Below are 26,263 nucleotides of genomic sequence, written 5' to 3'. Positions count from 1 at the left end.
CTGCTGTCCGTGTGAATAAGAAGCATGAGCTCACTGTATTTAAAGAAACTCGATCCAAAGTAAGCCCAAGAGTGGGAATATCCCATGCTGTGGTGATTGACAGATATGGGAATACCTCAAATAAGTATGGAAGAGAAACTAACTGGGTTTTTAAAATATTTTAATTAGTTAATAGAAAAATATATTAATGGCGTTTTAAAGATTTTAATTTGTTAACAAAAATATATCTCTCTACAAACAAATTAATCTTTTGCAAAGCCCTTCAAATTTAAGGTCTGCTTCTGCGTTTCCTTTTTTTTTTCCCCATTAGAATATAGAAGGAATCCTCTTTTCCCATGACAGAAAAGTAATGTTTCTTACTCAAAATCAGATTGATAGCCAATTAAGCTAAATATCCTGGAGTGGTTGGAAGAAATTTTAAATTAGTACAGCAGTACTGATCTTAATTTGGGGAGCCTTTGCAGATGCTTGTGTGTAGTATGCAATATACTAGGGAAATAATAACAGGCATGTCAAAAATGAGTATTTTTCTTGGAACCATACACCATGAGATCAGAATCTGGCTGGATATTTTGCAGTCAAACATGTTTTCTTTTAGTAACTCTAAAGTTTGAATATTGTTTATCAGAGCTTAGTAGTCCGATGATGATCGTTCATCCTTTAAATGTAAGCTACTTTTTCATCTTTTTTTAATGCACAACATAACTGATTACTTGACATTAAAATCCTCTCCTTCATGTGTGTAGCTGAAGAATTATCACAGTGTGATTCAGATGGTACTGAAGGACATCCCAGAATCACCTTGGTAAGCTGAGAAAGAGATTTCCCAGTAAGATGTGTAGCCACATTTTAGCTATGCTATTACATTAAGTTAGTGGCGTTCTTCATACTTCTGGTGATGATGGACTGACAATTATAAAGGATTTTATCTGCACAACTAATGGTGGTACAGAGGGCGTCTCTGTGATCTTCCTGTCTGAACACATGCCCTTGCTGGGGCTGCACCTCTCTTGGAAAAAGAGAATACTGTCATTTTGTTTGTTCATTTCCCAGCTTTCTGCTGAGACTTCCAGCAGGTTTTCCTGTTATTACTGTTTCTCACAGCAGTGTATGACTTGTCTACATACTTGTTCGTGAACAGACTGGGATGACTAGAGTACATTAAAGAAATACTGTAATTTTTCCAGATTTTAATTGTCCCCAGCCTGAGCTAACTGCACGTGGGCGGTCTGTAGTTGAGAAACTTCTGATGATTTTCTGTTTTGATCTGGCAATTAAAAGATGGATCCAGTTTAAGCACCAGTTTAAGATGCTTAATAATTCTACTGTATTTCCTCCCAAAGTTTAGTAAAAGAGGGGATGCTTCAAAACATCCCAGAATACAAAGCAGAGGATGTAATAGCATTGGAAATAGAAGTTAAAGGATCAACAGAACCATTTCATCTTCTTCTGGAACCATACGCCATTATCATCGCTGGAGAAAACTTTATTGGTGTAAATGTCAGAAAAACATTTAAGGTTTGTTTGCTTTTGGCTTCATTATTATCGTGTGCTTTGTGTCACTAGATGTCATAGGTGTTATTAGACAATCCATGTTGTTTTAGTTTTTCTTAAATATTTTGAAAGGAGGCTGTGACTCCAGGAGGGTCTGTACTGAAATCCCCTAGCAGGTCTCTGTAGCCCTACACTCCAGGCAGCAGGCTTAGTTCTTGTTTCATCTCTCAAGTTTGATACCACATAGTTTTACCCTTCTAAATGTTTTTCTGAGTCGCTAACCTGTTACTTAGCACTTTGTCACTCCTGTAGTGTAAAAGTTTTCCAGTTGGGAGGAATAGTCAATGGATGATTAAATTATGTCATAACAGAGGCACTGCTCATGCCTCTACAGCAAGCACAGTAGAGCTACAAAAGTCAGATATGCTGCATCTTACTAGACCTTATTCTTTCCTGCAGGTTCTGATAATTTCTGTTTGACCATTATGGGACAGACTGCTGCTGCAATTGTCCACTCACTCAGCATCCTCTTCACTATAGATCAGGATCCTTTTGATCTTAGATTCACTTGGGAAAAATAGGCCTGTTAGCAAGAGCCAGATAGGAAGACATTTCCCAGTTAATCGTCTTCCCATTTTTTCTTAAAGATACTGGTAGTCAGCATTTTGTTTTATGCTTTCTCTTCCTAGAAGTTCTTTTTCAACTTAAGACAGCCATTTCATACTGTCCAGTAATCCAGTATAGCTACATGTGTGGCATAGGTAATTAAGTCACTCAGTAATATAATGACATTCCTCGCAGTTTCCAATTGTTTTTTTAGTCTTAAAAAGATAAGAATTTGAACTGTGCTCGGAGATAACTGTGCTTCAGAGAACAAAGTTATTTGCTGTGATTAAGAAATAACGTCTGAATAGATCTGAAGAGCAGGCCAAAGATTTCAAGAGCTTACGTCTCCCTCACGAACAGATCCTTTGGTAAAAAAGAAGGCTGCTCTCAAAACAAGAATTCAAAGTTTAAGTTTTGAAGGTTTGTAACATTTTTGAAAAACAGAGAAAAAGTTTAAAAGGCTTCAAACATGATAAAGTTCTTGAAAAGAACAGTTAATGGATTTTCTTTAAGTTTCAGAAAACTTCACTAGGGTGAAGGTAGCCACTGAGTTCGTCTGACTAAATATAGTGCTTTCAGCATAGATCTCCACATCTGAGCTACCTGCTCTAAACTTTCCTTAGAGTCCTTGGAGATCTGGTTGGCAGCATCCAGGGGGTGATTCATCTCATCCCACAGGCTAAAACAGGTCAGAGGAATTGCTCCCAGCAGTGTCTAATTGGCTTCATTTTCAGAAAAGAGAATTCCTAGGAGATGAGGTCAGATGCAGAGCTCTTATCTGTTTTGCAGACACCCGAAATCCAGTCAGGTGAATCCTACTTATTCTTGTCCTTGTTTAACATCACAGAGGAGAAAGGAAAGGCAGAACACAGCGTTATCATGAAAATAACAGTAGTTAATGCATGGCACTGGGTTAATACTGTTCAAGTCAGAGGTTAGATGAAGTTCTGTGCCTTTCCACTCTTACCACGCTCAGTTTATTTCAAGATTCAGGTGAAGATGCAGTATATTGTAGCTAGATTCAAGGTATATTAGTAGGTCATAATGTTTAGTGGTGAACAGGATATGGTCAGAGTTTGCAAAGTATGTGATGTGAGACTTGCAATACCTGGTTTGCAGTGCATCGGTTCTCTCAGCAAATTGGCTTGTTGCTGTGAAAGTTTAAAGTGCATTATTTGTCTCGTTGATTTTAATTGTTTTAGATGTGGAATAACAGCAAATCATTGATCAAGTACACGTGGGAGAAAATCATCTCCTGTGACATCATGGAAGTTGAACCTCACACTGGCATCATAGGTAAAGTTTCTGTGACTTGCAAGCATCGGTTAACGGCAGAAATACTTAAATTGCTATGAGTGGAAGAGAAGAGTCACAGAGCACTATAAAGCAAGCTGCAAAGCAAGACTGGATCCCCAACCCCAGGGGATCTTAATTTGGTTCCCAGAGTTACAGTAACAGGCTTGCAGCAGGTGGTTTCTTTGCAAAATGGTGAGACAGGACCCTGATTTTTTCTTTCCTAGATATGAATAAATGCTGTGAATTTGAACTGGCAATTACTAGGAGCAAACCTGGGTCCATCAGCCGTAACCTGCAGTGTAAAATTGAACACTGTCCAGAGCCAGTTGTACTGCATGTTGAGGCTGCTTTTAAGGTAAGGAACAGTTCAGTGTTGCGGGATGACTAGCTGTGGGGCCTCACTATTGTCCATAAAAAGCTTTTTGTCTCTTAAAGGCCTGACAAATCTAAAGCAGTTACAAACAGGAGGTATTTTTGCTGTCTAATAACTATTGAGTCAATGTTGATACTCCCATGACATTAAGATTTTTTCTGTATTACACGCAATGCATTTGCTTTCTGCCGTTCTCTGTGAAATTGAACATTAATCTTAGCTAACGTATGCTTCTTAATTAGGCAGTTTTGGCAGAAGTGTCCATTCTGACATCTGTTTCCTGGTGTCCTAGGGTCCACTTCTTTGTATTGATGTTCCATCACTCCGGTTAGGTTTGATTAAGCAGGGTGAGAGTGTGTTAAGGACCTTTGAGATTAAAAATCTGTGCCAGCTGCCAGCGCAATGGAGAATGCAAGAAAGCCGGGTTTGTCTAGCTGAAAGGAATGAAGAGGTAAGTCACTGCTATAGCTGGCTATGCTCCCTCTTTAGCTAATTCTTCCTTATGCTTAGGCGTTGTAATATTCATTCCAGATATCAAAAGGTCTAATTTCTGTAACTTCTTATGAAACTGGTTCTGCACAGTTCCAGAAGTGCACAGGTTCTTTTGAATTTATTACAAATCCCCTGCCAGCCTGATCCAAAGAGACACGGAGTATTTCCTGTATGACAGTGATTTCATCTGCTGCTGATCTAAATAAGGGGGCAAGACTTTATCAGAACTGAGGCTGCTAAACACTCCTCTCATGCACCCGCATCAGCATCTCAGATAAGAATCTCAGCACCTACTGAATTGGGCCTTTTGGCTTTAAACAATAGCTTTGAAACACGCAGGTGTCTCCCAAAATAACTTCTTACCACAATGAATACTAAAACTGTTGTTTAGTATTATCTAGGCTGTGATGTGTCAAATGCAGTCCGTTCCAGTCTTTGGCTTCAGAGCTCATTCCACCATTTCATATGAAATAACTGAAGCAGCTTAGAGGTAATAACTGGTGGCAAAGAATTGCATGAGAGCTGCTATCTGCAGACCATCACATATTCCTAAAATAAAAAAAAAAAAAAAAAAAAAAAGACAAAATGCTTATTTTGATTATTTGTGGCACACAGTGGGCTTTGTAGCTAGATTTCTCTTTGGTATTGTGCATTAAAGGGAAGTGAGGAAATCCGGACTTGGGTAAGTGCTTTTTGTTGTAATGAAAGGCCAAATTCTGCCTGTAGGGCTCTTTACATAATTACCCATGCAAGAAAGGTGTTTCATGGCAAAATTAGTCTAAATGCTGTTCAGATGTTCTGTTTTTCTGGACAGACTGTCAGTTTTGCAACAGAGAGAGGAGCTTATTAAGCATTTTGCTTTAAGCATTTCCATTGATAAGCATTTTGTTAAGCATGTCCATTGACCATTAGGAGATGGAAGCCTGTGAGAAGTTGACTGTATCCCCATGAGTTCTTGAGCTTTGTTTTCTTTTCTACAAATCATGTAGATATCCAACCAACTTTGGGTGAAAGTTGATGGCAAAAAGAAAAGATTTATGAATGGTGGTTATGGTAGCCTTGCAAAACGGTTCTGTGTGTGTGCGCGTGTGTCTATCCCTTTTCCCCCAGAACAATTATAATCAGAAGTGCCTGATTAGGGACAGAGGTACCCTGGAGGAGACCCTGTCCTCACATTCCTCGGGCCCTTACTTCTCACTGTTATTCCTTTGTCCCCTGCCATTCCCAACAATTCCCAGAACCCCCGAGAGATTTTAGACTTAATCTCTTGAATTTGCCAGCCCAGAGCCCATTCATATCCCAGTGATGATCATAGATCAAGTGCTCCATTCCTCCTGCATAAGAGCTACCCCTTTCCTTTCCTGAACCTCTCCAGCCCTCACCCCACACTGGTGCTGTTTCTGTTTCCACTCCTCCAGCCGTCCTTTCTCGACCTTCTCTCCAAGAATCTCCCCAGCTTGTGGCGCCTTGCACAGCTGCTGCTCAGCCCCTCTGCTTGGGAAGAGACACTGCTACTGCTGCTGGCTGCTTCTCCTTCACGTTCCCCCGCACTCCAAGCACAGGCATCCCTGTTATGCCCTTGGCTCTGACTACCCTTCTCTTAGGGCATTGCCTTTTTATTAGCTGTCCCTATAGAAGCAAAGTCCTGCCTCCTTGTCTAGCCAGGTTTTCACAGTGTGCTTACTGAAATCAACCCAGGTGGGACTCCAGGGGCAGAGAGAAAGGACATGTCTGAGGAAAAACTAGACACAGGCAAGTCCTAATCAGATTGTGTGGCTTCAGCATTTTACACTTGCTTTGCAGGTGTCACAGAAATTTCTGTTTCCTCTCTCCTCTCCTAGGTGTCTCCCTTTACCATTCAACCATCTGCTGGAGAAATACCTCCTTTGGGTGTATGCAGTGTGTCAGTACAGTTCACATCATTGCTGTGCCAGCGTCTCCAGACAGTATTAGAACTAGAGGTAGAAAACGGAGAAGGAAGGTAAGGGGGGAAAGTGGCGTTCTGCTTTGTGTTTTCCTGAGATTTGCATGTGATTTTCACTTTAGGAAGTTTTATCTCCTAAAACAAAAATATGCAGCAGGAACTCAGAGTGGGGTTGTGTAACCCATCAATGAACTATCCAATCACTAATATTGCTAAATAAACATAATCATCATTCTTTCCAGCATGCTGTTGTATGTCTAGCACATTTCATTAACGGTAACAATAGACCATCTGTGTGTTTATTTCCAGTCATCTTCCTGTTTTTGTTGAAGTTCAGACCCCCCAAGTGTGTCTGATATCTAGTCATCTAGTATTCACTGAAATTTATACTGGAGTTCCTGCCAAAGCAACCAGCAGACTTTTTAACCAGACACTGCTGCCAGCAAAATACTTATGGGGAAAGGTAAATGCGCTTCTAATGGATGAAGAATACAGCACGGATGGAAATTGTAATTTCTATCAAAATACAGACTCCTCTTCAAGGTTTTTCTGATGTATCCTTTGAGTAGTGATTCCTGTTTTTCTGGCTTATGAGCAAGACTTCAACTTGAGACCAGCCTTGAAAAGATTAACTACCAGTTGATATTAATATGCTCTTACTGTCTGTGGATCATCCCCAGGAGAATGGGTGGGCAGAGATGTGAGGGGAAATAGGATGTAAGCTACCGGAGTATTAAACAAAGTACCATGGCAGTTTAGGGTTTGCATTTAATTCAGTAGAGCAAAGAAACAATGATGCTTTTGAATTGTGTCTAAATTTTGCTTAAATTTTACATTCTGGGGGGGATTCAGCTCACAGATTAGGACCCCTGAATTTAATGTCAGTGTGTAAGCTATGGTCTGAACTCTCTTTTCAGTCAATGGAAATCTGAGCAGGAAGTCAGTCACTAGAATGTATATGTCTAGGGTTGTTGTGGGTGCTGTAGAGTGTTCTTCCTCACCTCCAGGTGTCACTCAAGAAGTGTGGTCTCTTGTAAGTCCTCTCACACCAGCCAGCCACGCTTGTATGGCTTGGCTACCCTATGTGCCGGTGTTTAGGCAACCGAATCCTACCCCATCTATACAGTCAATGGAGTCCAGAGAAGTATTCAGCTCCCTTTAAAATGGACACCTATTTTGGTCTGCAAAATGCTCTCTAGCACATACTAATTGGATGTCTGTTGGCTACAATGGTAGTGTTGACACCCAGTATGCATACAATTAGGTTAATTAGCCTGTAAGCTGAATCCTGCTGTCAGTGCTTTGGTCATTCGGATCTACTCTGACATCCAGGGTTCAGCTCGGTTGCCTACATAAAAGCATTCAGTGCCATCGATGTCCTTAGGCGCCCAAGACATCTTAACGGGGTGTGTGGATGATATAGGACCTATGGGAAAATGTTTTGGAACAGCTGGAGCCTAGGAGGGATATCCACAGCATTTTACATGGTATCTGATGTTCGCATGTGAGCAACCAAGTTGAACCCCTGGATTCATGCCATGTGCATTTAGTCAATTAGGGAAGATGCCAACACCAGGATTGTCTCTGTAGGCCACCTCTGTAGTCAGTGGAGAGAGATATGGCACCTGTAGGATCCTGTTGCAATATCAGATAGGTTGACTTAACCCTGGAAAGGCCTGTGACTGTGAAAGGGATCGCAGTGACTCTCCTCCCAGCCGAGATGCCTCAGCTGGGCACCTGAAGTCATTTGGAATAAATGTAACAGGAGGATCTTATCAGCCATGGGGGAATTGTCAAACAAGCCTCGTCTCAAGAAACTGTATGTGTTGCTACATGAAAGTGTCCTAAACCTTAGAATAACTCTGTTTTTATAGTCCTCTTTGATCTGAAGAGAAAATCTGAAAGAATCAGTGTTAGTGAATTAAGAGAGTTAACTGAATGTCTGTCCTTTCTGTTCGGCAGCTGATTGGATGTCAGGCAGATTTTTGCTCTGCCGCTGTCTCCCCAGCCAGTGGCACCTTAGGCCCAAATGAAGAAAAAGAATTCTGCATAGAGCTGTCAGCTAACATCGTGGTAAGTTTAAAAATTAATGCAATTTTATCAAAACAGGAACACTGGCATTCTCATCTCACCTCCATCTGGCAAAAGAAAGGATATTTATATACAAAATATAACGCTCTTTTTTTTCCGTGCAATGTCTCTGAAATTGCTTTGCTTTAGAGGTAACCGTGGTTGAAGGCAAGAATTAAAGCAGTCCACATGGTGTGCAATTTTCTACCCTGCCTCTTTGTTTCCCAACTGTTCCTGTTTTCTTTCTTTCTTGAATGCCTATTCAATTACTCTTAATGCTTATCACTTTTCTTAGAGCATACAGATCCTCACTTCCGATTATCCCAAATGAAATGTAGCAGACTGGCATATATAGTATGCATTTGATTTTCTGAATGCAGCTGGGCTCATGACACTTTGATATTTGAAAAGTTAAAAGGGGTTGATGGGACTGAGTGTCTGCAAAATAGGGTGTAGAGTTTACAAACTTCAGGAATTCAGCCACAGACTTTATAGGGATATTCAAACAGTTGATTAAATGCAACTAAAGAAAGGAACTTCCTGTAGGTGTGGTGTATTAGTTCCCATTACAGTCACTGGAGACCTAAGTTTCATTTATTCACTTAAAAGTAGATGTTCAGTACTATCAGAGATGCCCTAGAAGATCTCAGATACCCGTGTATGTCTGGTGTATGTGGCACAGGGTCCCACTAAACTTGAGCTTTCTTCATGGAAAGCTGGAAGCTCAACAGGACACGCTGGGCATCTGGAAGGGCACTTTTGCATGTGGCTGGGGAACTGAATGCCATCCGAGCCGCCTACAAGAAAGGCTGTCTGCATTGTAGGTGAGCTAGGTGCCCAAGTACCATTAATGAATCGGTGAAGATTCAGAGCTCATATTTGGAGTTCACCTTTATAGATGAACTCAAGGGCTCTGTGGTGGGTTGACCCTGGCTGGTTACCAGGTGCCCACCAAAGCTGCTCTATCACTCCCCGTCCTCAGCTGGACACGGGAGAGAAAATATAACGAAAGGCTTGTGGGTCGAGGTAAGGACAAGGAGAGATCACTCACCAATTCCTGTCACAGGCAAAACAGACTCGACTTGGGGAAATTAGTTTAATTTATTATCAATCAAATTAGAGTAGGATAATGAGAAATAAACCCAAATCTTAGAACACCTTCCCCCCACCCCTCCCTTCTTCCTGGGCTTAACTTTACTCCCAATTTCTCTACCTCCTCCCTTCCAGCGGTGCAGGGGGACGGGGAATGGGGGTTGCGGCCAGTTCATCACACTTTGTCTCTGCCACTCCTTCCTCCTCAGGGGGAGGACTCCTCACACTCTTCCCCTACTCCAGTGTGGGGTCCCTCCCCCAGGAGACAGTCCTCCACGAACTTCTCCATCGTGAGTCCTTCCCACGGGCTGCATTTCTTCATGAAGTGCTCCAGCGTGGGCTCCTCTCTCCATGGGTCCACGGGTCCTGCCAGGAGCCTGCTCCAGCGCAGGCTTCCCATGGGGTCACAGCCTCCTTCAGGCATCCCCTTGCTCCAGCGTGGGGTCCTCCACGGGCTGCAGGTGGATCTCTGCTCCACCGTGGACCTCCGTGGGCTGCAGGGGGACAGCCTGCCTCACCATGGTCTTCACCAGGGGCTGCAGGGGAATCTTCTTCACTGACCTTGGTGTCTGCAGGGCTGTTCCTCTCACATATTCTCACTCTCCAGCTGCAGTTGCGCAGGTTTTTTTCCCCCTTTCTTAAACATGTTATTCCAGAGGCGCTACCACCATCGCTGATGGGCTCGACTTTGGCCAGTGGCAGGTCTGCCTTGGAGCTGGCTGTCGGGGAAGCTTCTGGCAGCTTCTCACAGAAGCCACCCCTGTAACCCTCCAGCTACCAAAACCTTGCCATGCAAACCCAATACAGGCTCACATTTGGACAGTTACTTTTAGAAGTCTGAATCTGGAGCTGAATCCCAGTCTGTTATTTTATGCAGGATGCACTGATTCATGTATTGATAAGGCAAAAAAGAATAGTAGTGTTGAATTAGCCAGAGTACTGGTGTAACTGGGCCACATAATTCATCCTACAAGTCCTGCTTTAAACCCAGGTAGAAATAAAATCTTGGGTTTGGAAGATTATTTAAGCATGACTAGAGCTGGTTAATGCTTACAGCTTCAACACTTGCAGTATAGAAAGTGTGTCAAAAATCACTAATAAAGCAGTTTTAGGCTTATAGACCGATGCGAGTACAAAGCCAAGAAATGGCCACAGGTTTTTACTTTGGTACTGCCTTCTAAGCAAATCTGATGCCAGCAGAGAATGCACTTAAAACAATTCAGTGAAACTTTTCAAGAGTCTGTTGTAGTTCTGGTTTTAGTCCGGTGAGGTTTATACATGTTTTCCAAGTAAATTTCTTAATGAGGCTGGCTTCCCTCTGTGATGTTTGCTTCATTCACAAGGAAACTTGACTCTTCTCCTTTCAGGGTGAGCTGAAAGACCTTGCCCTTTCCTGTAGCGTAGAAGACATGATTGAACCCCTCTTCCTGAGCATTTCTGGAGAAGTGAAAGGACTGCATGTCACCTACTCAGTACCTTGTGACAGTGGAGTTGCCAGGTAAATCAAGGGTTTATCCCTGAACTGAACAAAAATAAATTCTTCCCAAAGCAAAAATACAATAGAGAGGGGGAAAAAAAAACACTTATCTATGTAAACTGCATTCCTCCTTCTGCTGTAGGCAGCAAGGACAGTAAAATATGCTGGGACAATTCACTGAAGGTGCTTGTGTGAAGAAAAGGTACTGGCTTTACACCGTAGCCAAATTCAGCATCTTCATAAGCCCAAGAGAAGACTGGAGAAGAGCACTGCTCCACTCCCATCATTGTTCGCTGAAACAAATTAAATGAACAACTGTGAATGCATTAATTCACGAATAAGAAATTGGTGTGAAGTTAACTGCACATTAGTGAAACCCATGTTCATGTGTTGTGTCTGTTCTCCCTTGTGCTCCTGGCACTTGTAACCTGCCAGTTGCCTTGACACTTTTGTGTATAGAGACCATGAAAAATTACCTTTCTCCCTGGTAACCAAAGTGTGGGACCTCTGCAGTCCCTCACATGTTTGTGAGTGACAACTATTTTCTGGAATGCCAAAAATCTGCAAATTCAACTCTTAGATGTGAATATAGAGTTACAGAATTATACCCAAGATCTGGTATTTTGGACAATTAAGTTTTGTCGTTGTACTGTGAGACATGATATTAAAGAAAGATGAATATACTTCTCTTTGACTTGGTATATCTGACTGATGCTTATTTTATTTTTCTGATATGTAGCATGATTATTCTCTCTTAGAATATGCTTGTCTTTATATATTTTTATATAGGTAAAAATGGCTTTGATTTGGTAGGTTGGCATGTTATACATGATAAAAATTCTACCCAAAATAAATCCTTATATGGATAGAAGTGAAAAAATGAAAAGCAGAAAATGCTGATGACAAAAATAATAGGCTGCATGGTCTCTTTACACTGGTCATCACAACCACATTGCATATTGCACGTGTTAAAATCTACTGAAGTTAACTGTGGCGTAAGAAAATAAGACTGATGTTTTAATACTACTGTAACCTTTTCTGACAGTGATGAAAGACAAATGTTACAAAGCCCGTGTGATCTTCTTTTGGACTTTGGATCCGAAGTTGCATTCAAAGACATAGTAAAGCGTCAGCTAATTCTTACCAATCACACCGGAATCAGTGCTCCATTCAAACTAGAAGCTGAGTATTTTACTGGGTATTCACTTACTCCAGAGCAAGAAATCTGCCCGTAAGTCTTGCTTTTCTGCATAATGACTCAAATACTAATTTAGATCTGGATTAAATCTGAAATCAGGACAGAGTGTATTGCCTCTGTCACAAGATGGGCTTTCTGCAGTGCTCTGCTCTGGTGGGTTTTTTAAGCTCTGACTCTGACTGTGGTAATGAAACCTGGTGGTGAGGTTTCCTGCAGAAGCGGATAGCATGCAACGCAAGGATGGAAGATTTAGCCGGTGTAAATGGCAAAACGCTATTGTTGGCAATGGACGTAAGCCGGTTTACACCAGACAAGGTTCTGTTGTGTTAGATTGTACACAGAGTCTTACAGCTCTCAAGTTGATTCACTCTTGAGGATTTTACTTTCAAAAAATGCTTCGTAGGCAGTCCTTCTTTAAGTTATAATGGCTACTAGTTTAGGAGCAAGGTACAGCTGTTACTTTAGCAGAGTCCTGCTCATTTCACAGAAATGTTGTTACGATTTTTTTATGTTTTCAAGCTCACCAAGCTACCTGGTGAAAAGAAGAGGGCCTGTCACAAAACATGCAGCCAGAAGAGCACAGTCAGGTATGAGAATAGCTGTTAATCCCTGCAGTAGAGAGAAAGCAAAAGACAACTGACTACCATATTCAGCATTAAATGTGCCAGTCAGGCACATCATTTCATTCTTGGAGTATCTGGCTACGTCCACACTGTTAAATTACTTAGTTCCTCAGTTCATTCTTGAGTTTGAAAGCCCACATTGCATAAGCATTAGGTCAATCTTTCTCTTCCCCCCACTTCTTTTTACTCTCTTCCTCCCTCCTTCTTTCTCTCACCCCCTCCCTTTCTTTCTCTCTCTCTTTCCTCTTCTTTTTCTCAAAACCAACAGTCTGAAACAAAGATGGGTGGTTCTGGCGATAGTTCGCTCCCAGGATCACTCCCAGTCCACAGTATGGATGACATGCATAACGTTTGGCTATTTCCCTTCTACACAGTCTTCCAGTACCATTGCAGCAGGCTTTTCTCCCTCAAACCCTTTTATATACCCTCCCCACTGTGGAAAGCTGCAGCACAGCCCATCCATCATTTCTGATGTGTTGTACTGAAAAATAATAATATTTGGAGCCACATGAGACCCAAGGAGGGGGGAAATGGGAGTGAAATGCTATAAAGTGTGAATGTGTCTTCTGTATCCAAAATAAAACTTGGACATATTGGTACCTTGCCATAGTGTTTGGTATCTGTTACAAAGACAGAGCTTTTCAGCTGTTGAATTAGTGCTTAAGACTGGAAAAATGCTGTTCTGACAGATTCCATGCAAGCTTATTGATTTAGAAGGCTAGGTGACTCAGAATGTGGAAAGGCTTCGCTCTTTGTAATTCATTCTTTGTGTTGAAGAGCACACAAAGGTAAAGAGGCAGCTGCTAATAGAAAGATAACTAGTTAGCACAAATTCCAGCTTATTTTTCTCAAATTGAGGGTGTGTTTTCACATAGCCAATTAGTGCCTTGCATATCCCAAAGAGTCCTGGATCAGGTTGTTGGAAGGGAGTCCCTCTATGAAATAATCTGTGCAAGAACCAACTCTCAGAAAACAGATTAAGACCCACTGCAGAAGGGAACTTGGGTAAAGTGGTATATGTGTGGGTTGTGTAAATGATCCCAGGTGTTTTTGAAGCCACTGAGGTTGGGCTGATTAACACCAGCTGAAAATATGGTCCTATATATTCTTTGAAAGACTAACTTTGTTCCATTTCCTCAAAATTCATCAAATGCTTCTTTGCTGTGCTCCTTCAGAGTTTGCAGCGGCAGTGCTGTCTCATGGGAAGGGAGTAGCTTTCTATATACAACCTTCCACAGGAACTCTGAAAGCCTTCCAGCAGCTAATCGTAGAAATAACAGCTTACAACAACATGTGGGGAGAGTACCGGGATGATCTTGTCTGTAAGGTAGGTGGGGCTTTGGTTTTAGGCGAAGTATTGCTATGGCAGATCTTACACCAATTATATTTCCCATGTTCCTTTCTGTCAAAAATACTTTTTCAGTTTGTTAGGATTTCTGTGAAAACTCAGGGTAGATATTGCTATACCACTACCTCCAATGACATGTAAGGAACAACTGTTTGCTCTTATAATGTGTGGTTTAGTTTTGGGGTAACGTTTATCCCCTGGGAGGTTTTCATGTGCCCTTAAAATGATTGGAGCAGTTTTGATTGATTTATAAAATCTGTTTGGTAGCTGGCCAGTGCACTACTCTGCTCTACCAATACAATATATTGTGTTGTATGGAAAAGCCGCAGGAAAGCTGATGAGTGTATGAGGTATTGCATTCTCCTGCTGAGAAGGGCTTTCGTTAGCACACGAATTAGATGCTGTCAAAAGAAACCAGTCAAAAACATTTGAAAATCCAATCAGTTTTCAAAACATAATTTTGTAACCCAGAGAACTGAAGTTTTATCTTGATTCTAATGGCAAAAATTCATTTTTAATAGGTGGGAGACCTACAACCTAAATTAATTCCTATGCAAATGACTGTGAAAGGCTGTCCAATCTTCCTACAGATGACAGGACCACAAACAGACCAACCCATAATCAGGTATAGCACAAAATACTGTCAGAGAAGTCAGAGAATTCAATATTCTTGGACTATAGCCAAGATACACACCCGTTCCCATCTTTTTGTGATATAATCAGGTCAGCAAAGTGACCGTCAAAGTACAGTATCTGCTTCTGTAACACCAATACATTTGTCTCTGCCAGCATAATTAGAAAAGAGTCTGCACACAAGCGTTCTCAGGTTTACTGGCCATCACTGTTCTGGGCTAACAGTCATAGAAGTTCACCCAGTCCAGCCTCATCCAATGCTGTAGAGATGGAAACTGGTACACGGTGGCAGTTCCCATCATCATCCACAGTTCATTTCTCCCTGTCCCTTTACCCAGACCAGGAGAAATGCAGCCCCGAGGTAAACAGGGGCAGGGGAAGGTCTAAGCCCTCTCATACAGCGAGTTGCCTCTGCACATCTGGGTGAGGGGCAAGGGTTGGTTTATGGGGACCACGGCACTACACACTTGGCCAGCTGCCATACAGCATGACTGCTTCTTTCTGACTTCAGAGGAATTAGCATTGCGTGTCACACTGCAGCCAAGAGCACTTGCAATGTCAGCTCTGTAACAGGGCATAGAAAATGGATTTAGCTATCCACCATAAAAAAACCCCTTACGCACCTGGAAATCTGTGTCTGACACAGGTCACTCCACTGCTGTGCAGCCATTTGCTGCCGCTGCCAGAGTGTTTCACAAAAGCTGACTTCACATGTTTACGCTGAAACATCTGAGACAACAAAGAAAACTGGAAAAAAAGAGACTGATTAAAGCAATATTGTACTTCACAGTATAGACCACACTTTACCTGATACCTACTCTTAACAGCCTGCCAGTGCAGCCAGATATGTTTCCACTTTTAAACAAATCTTTAATGATTTCAGACATTTATTTTCTGCATGTACTGACAGCAAGGTTCCCCCCCTCAGGTTTGGCACTCGTGTCTCTGGAGGGTCTCCCGTTTTTCGGAGGGTCCGGCTCAACAATCCCACTCCCTTTGGTAAGAATGACTTTTGTACAGCAAATATCGACACTTGCATTGCACTGCTAATGATAATAAAAACAGAAGAACCCATTAACATGTTAATTAACGGGCCTACTTGTTTCCTAATCAAGATGGTTTTTGTAAAAATAATAATAGTATATAAGAGAGTGTCTAAGCTGTTTTCTAACTTAGCTAGTACAGACCAATAATTCATGTTGTCAGGTCTTTTATATGCATAGCAATACTTATCATTATGGTATTTCTGCCATGAATATTAGTTTGCTTTCTGTAACAGTAAAGCAGGTAAGCGCCAGCCAGAGTGTATTAGGATATATGTAAGTGACTCAATGTGTTGTTACTGTGAAACTGCACATCCTATCCTGATGTGTTTGGGTTTTCGCTCATTGAAATGATGGGAATTCAGGATTTTCCATCCTGGTTTTGTAAATCTCTCACAGCACTAACCCTGGTCAATCACATACACTACCTGCTTCTTAGTGGCGTCATCTGGCTCTTCCGTGTTTAGTCTTTTTACCTCTCTTGAGTGAGATTTTAAGCTCTTCAGAGCAAAGGTCAATCACCTTTTTTTTTTTTCTGAATGCCACCAAACACATTTGCTTAACAAACAAAATACTCCTAATTTATTTTAATGTTAATAAAAGTATAATTTAGGACTTAGAAAGCAGACAAGCTATAATAAGGGCATAGCACACAGGGTCTGAAATCATTTTAGTTTACAGCAAGCATGGAAAGCTTAAGATGTGCTTTAATACAAATCCAGTTGCTAGACACAAATTCGTTACTTGATCCTCTTGTTCTCTGGTACCGACTAAGCTATGAGTCTTCTCAATGACCAGAAGTAATTGTCCTTTCTCCTTTTCAATTCAGACATCCGCCTGGACTGGGAAGTCTACAATCAAGAGGAAGATGATAAAAAGCTGGTGGACCTGTTGACGTTCTTTGGAGACCCTTTTCCTCCTAAGGACATGAATGAAAATGAGACTGCATCAATTGGTAGCAACTCAGAGTCAGAGATCGTGTTAAAGTTGGATCAAACTGCCATTCCCTGCAGAAGCATTTATTCAGCTTCGCAAACCACAGATGAGGTCAGCTGTTAGTCTGGTTTTTATACTGCTGCTGAGATACATGATGGGTTTCTTGGCATGAAAGGCTGAAAACAATAACACGCAATAGAACTTGTAACTAAGAGCTGGATTGTTAAAAGAAATGTCAGCTCCTCTCACAGTCAAGAAAGCAATACATGGGTAAATGGCAATTGGTATCAGCAATCAGTTTCCAGAATGATCTGTTATCAAATAGCTCTTCAGCTTCTCCTTTTCTTGAAGTTGTTAAAGAAGCTGATCAGATGATACTTTTTAGAATATCGTCATTGACAAACTAATGCCATTTTTACATGGCAGTGTGAAGATAACTAAAACTCCTCAATTTGGGTCTCCTTTTCTCATCGGTGCTTTATGGTGTCAATGTGTGCTGTAGTCAGGGAGCAAAATCTAACCTGTGAAGTTCAAATCGCAGCTAATGTTTTGGAGGTATTTATCCTAGTGCCAAACTTAGATTGGTTACTCTGTTTGAATATGGTAGCACCTATTACATGTGAAGTTTGATTATAATATGGCCATTTAGTGTCCTGAAGGCTGGGAGTGACGGGGAGAAGGTATGATACAAGATATATATATTTCTCCAGCAAAAGCTTTACAGAAAAGACATTAAAATCACCTTTTCTCTGTTTCAGCTCAGAAGGCATAGTTGTTTTGAATACATCTCAGTTTTCTTGTGCAACAAGGGAAAGTTATTGCCCTAGAGTGCTGGTTTGTATAATGGGCCAGATATGTTACAGCTGAGTGCTTCTCTTGGCAGAACAGGACCCAAGCATGCACATTTTCCAAGGAGTTCAGGAGCAGTTTCAGGAGAGAAAACCTATGCATGAAAAAATTCACTTACAGGACGCATCCACATGTCCAGCTTTTGTGCCAGAAAGAAAGAAGCTGGGGCTGGCCATGCTTACTGACTCGTGCAGCAGTTCCCTGTACACTTCACTTGCATTCCTCCTTTGCAGCGTAACAGTTTTAACCATTCCCCGCCCTTGTGTCCCTGCAGTCTTCGGACACCAACAGCAAAGAGAAGGAAATCGTCACTCAAGAACCTACAATACAGAAAATCGTCTCTGTACTTATACGACCTCATGAAGGTGTTCCTGCAGACAGCCCCTACTCCATTACTCCAAGACAGATAGTAAGCTTTTACATTTTCTTTGTGCTTAGATTTACCGTATTTTTATGGAGGACAGAGAAGGAAGAGGAGGAAGTTGTGGTTTGGGGTAGAGACTACTAAACAGTGGAACACTAGGCTGGGAGGCTTTGGGATCTCAACGATGACAATGAGTAGAGTTTGCAAAGTCAACAGAAAAAAGAAAGCGTCCCACCTACATTTGAGCAGTGAACTGATGACGGGAATTAGGTGTTCAGTTGTACTAGGCTCTCTAGAGTGGCATCGCTGGTCTTCTCACTTGGGTTGCCTCAGTGCAAGGTGTGGCATTAGGTGGGAGGCATCCAGCCTGAAGCTTTGGCAGCATGTTGTTTAACCAGGGTAGATTTGCTAAGTAGACGTGGCAGAGCTGGAAAGCAGCCTGCTGGGAAAGGGGGGCTCTGTAGACAACTCTTTTTGGATGAACTGTTGTAACCCACAGTATTTCAAAACAACTGGTGCAAATAGGGGCCACAGTGTCACAATTCCTTAGGAATAAGATAAAGACAGTACTGGAAAGATCTAACTATGAGTGACAGGGTTGCCCAAAACATCAGTGTTTCAATTTTGATTCTTTAAATATTAGCAAGTTTTTTGCAAAGGGTTTCAGTTACGAGTTAGAATGAGCTAAAGATTACATAAAAGGAATAATTAGAGAAATGGTATCTCAAAGCAACGAAGCCTACAGTCAGCTCTGGGGTGACTGAGGCTGAGATAGCTCAGATAGATAGATAAACAAGTGCCTTGTTGTGGAGACCGCCTCTATCAGGTGTAGCCAGCAGCGAGCTTGGCCCGTGTGGAATGGAGTTGATGCCTCTGGAGCCATTCAGGTATTCCTCTGCAGAAATGTTCTCCGTGTTTCTACTATGGCTCCAGGAAGGTCTGTTAGCTCAGGTGGTGTGCAGCACAGCTGGCCAGACCTGGCTTAAGCCCATGAACAACTAAGCTCTCTATGACCACAATGCACAGACCCTGCAGTGTTGTGGGACGTGACAGAGCTTACTAGCTCTGCTCTGGCCCTGCTGGACCTTAGGCAGACCTTTCTTATGCTCCTCACCACTCTGAGCAGGGGAACGTAGGAGAGCTGAGCTAGGTTTGCCTCTACTGAACGTAGGTCCAGCAGGACCACGCATCTCGCCCTGTGATCACATGAAACGGGGGAGTTTGTGTCTGCACAGCCCTAGCCTGAAAGCAGTGCACGCCACATGGCCCCTGAGCTTACAAACTCAGCTAGGCATGAATTGGCTCTGTAGGGAGATGGCAGAGGTTTTCCTGCAGGATTTAATCATAACTTGCATAATGCACCTAAAGAAAGCAGAATCTATTCAACCTGTAAATCCCAGAAAATCCACTGTAGCCGGCTAGCGCATTTGATTACATTCCCTGCTGTCGTGTAAAATAAAAAAAAATAGCCAAGAGTAAACTGAACGGTAAAATACTCTGAATTCATACTTGTAACTCTTCAAAAAATGTTTCTTGTATCTGTGAGTGCTGTCAGTTGTGGGAGAATCAGCTGAGTTAGCCATGGAGCAAGAGTGGGCAGAACTGGACATTTTTAAAAACAATCAATCAGGTGTGTACATATGTTTGTGTACTTGGAGAGCTGGTCTGTGACTGTGCTTAAACTCTGTTGGTACTAAAGAGTGGCTACACCGATATTTGCAGCTGAAATAATTAAGTCAGTTTTATTGTCACATGTTGTCATTTTAGTGCAAGCCTGAGCGTAGCCCATCCCCGGGAGATGTCACGCTGCTTGTGCAACTCGGTTTTTGCTTGTGCAATCCCAGGCAGCTCCCTGCACTGCTGACCAGTTGTCTCTCGGCTGCAGGTGGTTCCAGGAGGTGGCAGCATCTCCGTTTGCATCTCCTTCACCCCACGCGTCCTGCCAGAGGCCGTGCCTGAAGTGCAGTGTGAAGGGTTTGTGCTGGGTTTCATGAGCCTAGACGACAAGGTGAGCTATGACAGCAAGGCTAAAGACGACCAGAAAGTAATCTTTTCCCTTCCTGTAATTTATGTACAGGCTGCTGTGTACCTGGCTGGTCTGTATACACAGTCCTGTACACCCTTCCTTAACTAGGGTTGTTCATTTGTTGCATTCGCCTTTTAGCTTGGAAGCATTCTGGGGTGGGAATGTCACCGTCTTCTTACATTGTCTGGTGCAGCAGACCCCAGACAGAAGCCCAGGGTTTGAAACGCTATCACAACATCAGGTTTTGTTGATAACAACAGTTAACAATGGGACTGAGACTCAGGACTGCTGAGTTCTGTTCCTGGCTCTGCATCTACCTTCCTGTGTGAATTTGGACAGCATATCTCTCCTCTGGGAAACTTCCTCTTCAACAACTGCAAGTGTAGCTCACAGGCTAACCTGAGGCCTGAATAGCGTTTTATGAATTGCTCCACGATTCTCTGACATGAATCATTGCAAAGGTGCAAGGTATAATGAATGAGTGATAACAGAATATTTAATAAAAACATCCCTAATGTTCCTGACTCCTGGAGGAAGAAACATCTGTGTCTGTATTAACCACAGCCGTTCAGAGTTCAACTACTGCTTAGCTTTTGCTGTTCCTTGCACGTTGCCATCATGTCTTACAAACAGGCAATACGTTGTCAAGCAGAATCCTATTTTGGCTAGCAGCCTCTCAGGCTAAAAGTAGGGTTTCAGGTTTTAGTGCTATCATTCTATACATCATTTCTGTTGTCATTTTGTTGTCAGCTCGCAAAGACAGTGCCTAACAAAGTGCATCGCAGACATGGCTATGAAGCTCCACCGTTACGAATAGACTTGCAAGCTTTCATAGGGCAGGCTCTGTAAGTACCATCACGCTGACGGCTGCTGCGCTCGCAGAACCAATCTGGAGGGCAGGGCTCTGACCAGCTCTGGTTCTTTACGCTCAGGTTAAAAGTAGACATGGATCATGACAGAGGAATGGTGTTTTATTCAATGGCAAGTGATCTACTGGATCAGCCTCTGTTAGGAGTAAGTATTTCACGCACCGATATATTCAGCTGGTTTGTACTGCTGTGCTACTGTAAGAATTCAGAGCTGTATGCGCATGGTTTTTAAAATGCATCTTTCTCCCCAGTAGCTTCATGTTCCAGTTTTCTATATTGCACATAACAAGACAGGTAAAAGAAAAGGACTGCAGTACTCATTAGCCAGGAATAAGCAAAACTGAGCTCAGACAATGCTTATTTTATATATCTTTCTCTTTCTTTGTAGAGGAGTTTCTAAGTAGAAAAATAAGTACTTATTTTCAGGACATAAAGGTCTGATAGCAGAATGAGTCACTTAGAGCAGTGCGGTCAGTTCCTGTGACCCTTGACATTCAAAGACTTTTAAATTTTATTGCATTATTTGTATTTCGGTTTTTTACTTAAGAAGTTTTGAAAAACACAAGTAGAAAATACTGGGTTGCTTTGGGGTAAAAAGTCCTTCAGATTCCCGGTGGTGTTGAATGACCAGGCTAGCACAAACCTCTCAAGGGAGCTAAAACTAACCAGTTTGGAATCATTTCTCCACCAGGTTTTGACAGATTCGGTAATGACTCAGAGTTTGAAACTCATCAATTGCACTAAGGTTCCTCTGTACTTCAGGCTCCTTCTGTCTACGCCCTTCAGCCTGTCCAGCACAGATCCCAAAAAGAGCACCAAAACATCCCACAGCAAGAAGGAGGAAAAAGAACAGCAACCGCAACTTGTACTTTATCCACAGCAAAACATGCTGGTAGGCTCAAAAATAATAATCCTGTGCCAGAATAGATAGTTTAGTAATTGGTGTGTTAGCGTGGTCCAGAGGAACCACAAGAAAAACACAACCAGTATAGAAATCTCCCAATTTCAGGGGAAATAGTGGTATATTAGCAAATGCTAATTACTGCAATTTTGCCTGCTATATTGCGGGTACAAAATATTTTTCTACAGTGGCCCTGATGTGCTTTTCTCATCAACTCTGACCTGTTGCAAACTCCTGCAGAAAATCCTGTGGTTTTTGGAGCTCACCTAAATCAATAGCCATATATATGCTGGACAAATTAAAAGACTTCCAAAGACTGCAGTCCCTCATTTCCTTAAATTAGATGCAGGCAGTGCAAACACAAAAAAAATTGGTTTGTTTTGGGTGTACACAATGACACTAAAGGAAACAAAGTCAAGAATTAGCTAGGGCGCAAAGAATGAGTAACAGTTGCATTTTTGAAGTGTGCTTCTCATTTTTCAGTGTTCGTTTTGACACGCGTCTTAATTCTGCGTGTGCGGGAAGAAAAAAGACTTACAATTTTAAGACAGCTTTGGGAATATGGTATTTGTAACCACAGGAATTTAGAACCTTTGTCTTGCTTGAGACTGTTTCTCCCCTGTGGTTCAGAGATTAGCTGTTCACCTTTACACTCCATCTCTGCGTACTGGATTCATAGGAAATAGCTGTGTTTTTTCTTTAATTATAATGCTTTGTTCCAGTGGGAATTTGGTTGCTGGCATGATAATTTTGGGTTCCAGCGGGAAAATGTGTCCCTGGGCCTTTGAGCAGTGTTTACTTTGGATTTCCTGCACACGGTGTCTTCTTATATGATGGTCACCCGAATTCCTCTTCCCACAGGTGAAAGTGTCATTCCACACCACTCTGGAGTTACTTACATATCAACGTTTGCCAGACACCCAGCTGCTTCCCGGATTCCAAGTGCTCCAGTTTGAGAACGGAGAGAGAAAGCTGAAGTTTAATCAAAATCTGGTCATTGAACATAGTAACGGCACGACCCAGGTAAGATCAGAACGAGATCTCTGAGCCCTGAGCTCAGATTCAGCATTTTTTTATCAAGTTTTATCAGCATCTTTGACTCAGAATGAATGTGCCTTAGGATTTACTCAGCTTTGCAATACAGCCACTTGTAGAGTAAATTGTGCCGTCCAGTTACAGTGAATGGCCATGGATTTGCAAAAGGAGATGCAAATTTTGCCCTCTATCGAGACTGCAGGTGACGCTCAGAGGGACAGAGCGGTTTTGGGGCAGCACCCTGGTGTTCGTACCCCAGCTCGATGCGCGGCCTGACGGCCGGGGCGATACGGCTCAGTCAGAGGGCAGCACACCCAGCCACAGCACGGCTCTCGACCTCCTTCTGAGGCACAGGGACGGGACTCGCAGCGAACACGCCAGCGGCTGAGTCACCAGGCATTGCCTCCTGCAGCACCCGAGCGCTTCTTGACAGTCTCCTGCGTCTGTCTAACTGATGTGGTGTGGTCACAGCCCACACACGTTTAAAGACCGATCTCTTCCAGATGGAAAGCTATAAACCCCTAAGTCTTCAGCAGTTCCAGTACACTGCAGGCATTTTTTTTTTTCCTACCAGGTATTTCTGAGGACTGATCTAAGATCCGAGCACCATATCTAAGATAGTCAATTTAGTAATAATATTGGGCAATCTGCACAAATGGAATGACTCACAGCGGGCCATACACAGTCCTAAGGGACGACGAGATGCTGTAATGTCTGCCTCTCCGCAGAAAACCCTAATAACAAATGAGAATGTTCACTCCGTGTTACTTCATTAAGACCACAGTGTCTGGTTTGAAAACCTATCCCAGAACAGTAAAACAAGCAACAACTTAATTCACTCAAAGCTGTGCAACGGGGAATTGACTCTGTTACAACAGAACACAGAACAACTCCTCTTGATTCAGTGCTTGAGGTTAAGAATGATCCAGCTGTAGCAGATATTATTAAAGCTCTACAAAAAATAAGGTGGGGTTTTCTTTCTGCTTTCCTTTTCCTCTGTTTTGCAGCTGGTCCCAGTGACTGCGTACCTCACTGTTCCAGCTTTGGAGCTCTCCTGCGACACGGTTGATTTCAAGACCTGCTTTGTTGCACAGACCAAGACCCAACATGTCGTCCTGTGTAACAGGAGTGGCTGTAGAAGTTACTGGACTGCTTTGCTGGGTATTCTGGTTTTGCAATTGGATTTCCTTGTTATATACTTTGACTATTCGGTGTTTTTATTTAATAAGACTGCATGCACTCACTCAATATATGTAGCCAATATATGATGATGTTGGCTGCAAACATATCAGGTCTGCTGCTGTTCTTACTTTTGTGGGCTTTTTCTTTTTTTTCTTTTTTTTTTTTTTTTTTTTTTGACATCAGTGTATCTCCACTGATTTCAGCAGTTACTCCAGCTTTAACCAAAAGATATTGAATCACAACCCTCGCAAGTAGTGGACATGCTTTGCTCATTTCTAATACAACCCTAAGAGGCAACAAGAGGCAGTAGCTCCTCATGAGTTCGGTTTGAGCTTGTGCCTAACGATGTTAACGACAGATGGGCTTCAAAGGAAAGAAGATCAGGGCCTTATTATTTTGACGTGGAGGCCATTGATCCCTCCCCTTGATTAGAGGATGAAAACAGAAACCGGCCACATAGAAAGCCTGTGACGGCGCAAGACGTGATTTATTAGTTGGCTAGCCAGGAGGCGCGTTGTTTTGAGTGCTACATGCTGTACAGACTTACACAAAAAGGGTCTCGTATTGCTTTGTTTGATATTTGCTCCCTTCACTGCAGGTGAACGGGAAAGGCGTAACGACCTGGAAGTATTTTCTGTCTCCCCTACTAACGGCGTTCTGGAGGCACGTGAAGGGGACCGACCTCCCAAAGCGGTGCTGCAGATCAGCTTTACTGCGAGGTACAGTTAACGGGGCTGAAATCTTGCTCTTGTTCCCTGTCAAGCCCGGCCTTACGGTGTGAGTAGTCACTGACAGCAGCGAGCAATTCTGCTCCGTCCTTGTGTTCTTACCAGGCTGCTCATTTTCCTTCCAACACTTGCCAGTCCTGGGCTTCCAGCTGGTACTTTTTCCATACAACCACGTTCCCTACACCGCTCCCATATATGGGATTTCTTTTGGAATTGGCACCCAGAATTTCAGCCTTTAGATTAACCCACTCGAAATCACGCTGTTCCAACAGCTGGCGTGACACACGGACTATGTACCACCGGATAAAATCCCTCTCTTTAGGGTGAGGTCTTTCAACAGAGGGCAAATCTCAGGCCTGTAAATCAACGCAGAGGCCGATACGAGAGTCGAGTCCTTTATGCACCCAGCGCTTTTTTAGGACGGAGGCAGAAATGTGCCGGGAGCATCTCAGCATTCCAGTAAGGCATCCGTCGTGCAGGGAAGCGCAATGTCTTTTGCGGTCAGTCTCAGGGATTCTTCATTATCGCCTACGTGGCTTCTCTCTAAAGGTAGCTTTTTGAAGTCCTTTACGTCCCTGCATGCATTCAGAGTACCTCCTGATGAAGCAAATAGAGCAAAATGTTGTTCTAATGCAGTGCTACAATCTGTCTTTCTTACCCTTGCTTAGCTTGACACAATGTTTAGTGTCACAGTCATGTTGATGTTTGATGAGGAAGAAAAATATCCATGTCTTTGTTGCCTCTAGTCCAAGCGTTTTCTACACAACAAAGGTAATGATGTGAGCTGCGGGCAAATGACAGCAAAGAACAGAAGAGAGCAGATGAAAATTACTTTCTTTTTGTCCTATAAACATCTAATACTGTTCTAATTATGTTTATGGCGATCTTATCATAACCTTCATCGAGGCTAGAGATTACTTGCGAATGGCAGAGGCAGTGAGCTAAAGCCTTTAATTTCTTTGCTCTAATCAGAAAGATGCAACTCCTGTAGGAAAATTCAGCTTCCATGACAAAGTATTTTCTCGGAAGTTATCACATGGTGGCAGAAAGTTTAAGTAAGTCAGACAAGGCTGCACCTCGAGTGCTGTGTTCAGTGTTGGGCCCCTCACTACAAGAAGGACATCGAGGTGCTGGAGCGTGGCCAGAGAAGGGCAACGAAGCTGGTGAAGGGTCTGGAGCACAAGGCTGATGGGGAGCGGCTGAGGGAGCTGGGGGTGTTTAGTCTGGAGAAGAGGAGACTGAGGGGAGACCTTATTGCTCCCTACAACTGCCTGAAAGGAGGCTGTAGCCAGGTGGGGGTTGGTCTCTTCTCCCCAGTAACAAGCAATAGAATGAGAGGAAACGGCCTCAAGCTGCGCCAGGGGAGGTTTAGGTTGGATATTAGGAAAAACTTCTTCACCGAAAGAGTTACCAAGCATTGGAAGAGGCTGCCCAGGGCAGTGGTTGAGTCCCCACCCCTGGAGGTATTTAAAAGCCGCGTAGATGTGGTGCTTAGGGCCATGGTTTAGTGGTGGACTTGGCAGTGCTGGGTTAACGGTTGGACTCAATGATCTTAAGGGTCTTTTCCAACCTTAACGATTCTGTGATTCTAAGTCTACCCCAGTGATTTCAGTGAACTCTGAACGCTGCTGACAGGGAAGTTTCGGGAAGCAAACTACAGGTGAGGTGAGTTACCGTCCTAACTTCGATCTCTCGGGCGTGCGC

General features: G+C 42.8%; 1 protein-coding gene across 1 annotated transcript in view; it reads left to right on the top strand.

Annotated features, from left to right (window-relative positions):
• DLEC1 (DLEC1 cilia and flagella associated protein) overlaps nt 1-26,263 on the top strand; it is a gene marked incomplete at both ends in the record, with an annotated part of 42,428 nt that overhangs the window by 14,967 nt on the left and 1,198 nt on the right. Inside the window, 23 exons of the mRNA XM_082314352.1 lie at nt 747-805; nt 1,344-1,518; nt 3,303-3,396; nt 3,621-3,751; nt 4,062-4,220; nt 6,103-6,242; nt 6,495-6,648; nt 8,148-8,258; nt 10,715-10,845; nt 11,870-12,055; nt 12,542-12,609; nt 13,821-13,972; nt 14,515-14,618; nt 15,555-15,625; nt 16,499-16,716; nt 17,729-17,863; nt 19,704-19,826; nt 20,595-20,689; nt 20,777-20,858; nt 21,405-21,605; nt 22,476-22,637; nt 23,657-23,810; nt 24,430-24,550. Coding sequence (XP_082170478.1) covers nt 747-805; nt 1,344-1,518; nt 3,303-3,396; nt 3,621-3,751; nt 4,062-4,220; nt 6,103-6,242; nt 6,495-6,648; nt 8,148-8,258; nt 10,715-10,845; nt 11,870-12,055; nt 12,542-12,609; nt 13,821-13,972; nt 14,515-14,618; nt 15,555-15,625; nt 16,499-16,716; nt 17,729-17,863; nt 19,704-19,826; nt 20,595-20,689; nt 20,777-20,858; nt 21,405-21,605; nt 22,476-22,637; nt 23,657-23,810; nt 24,430-24,550 — 3,026 coding nt within the window. The remainder of the gene's footprint in view (nt 1-746; nt 806-1,343; nt 1,519-3,302; nt 3,397-3,620; nt 3,752-4,061; nt 4,221-6,102; nt 6,243-6,494; nt 6,649-8,147; nt 8,259-10,714; nt 10,846-11,869; nt 12,056-12,541; nt 12,610-13,820; nt 13,973-14,514; nt 14,619-15,554; nt 15,626-16,498; nt 16,717-17,728; nt 17,864-19,703; nt 19,827-20,594; nt 20,690-20,776; nt 20,859-21,404; nt 21,606-22,475; nt 22,638-23,656; nt 23,811-24,429; nt 24,551-26,263) is intronic.

The sequence above is a fragment of the Platalea leucorodia genome (assembly GCF_965183815.1).
Source record: "Platalea leucorodia genome assembly, chromosome: 1".
Taxonomy (NCBI): Eukaryota; Metazoa; Chordata; class Aves; order Pelecaniformes; family Threskiornithidae; genus Platalea; species Platalea leucorodia.
This window is presented reverse-complemented; position numbering and strand designations above follow the sequence as displayed.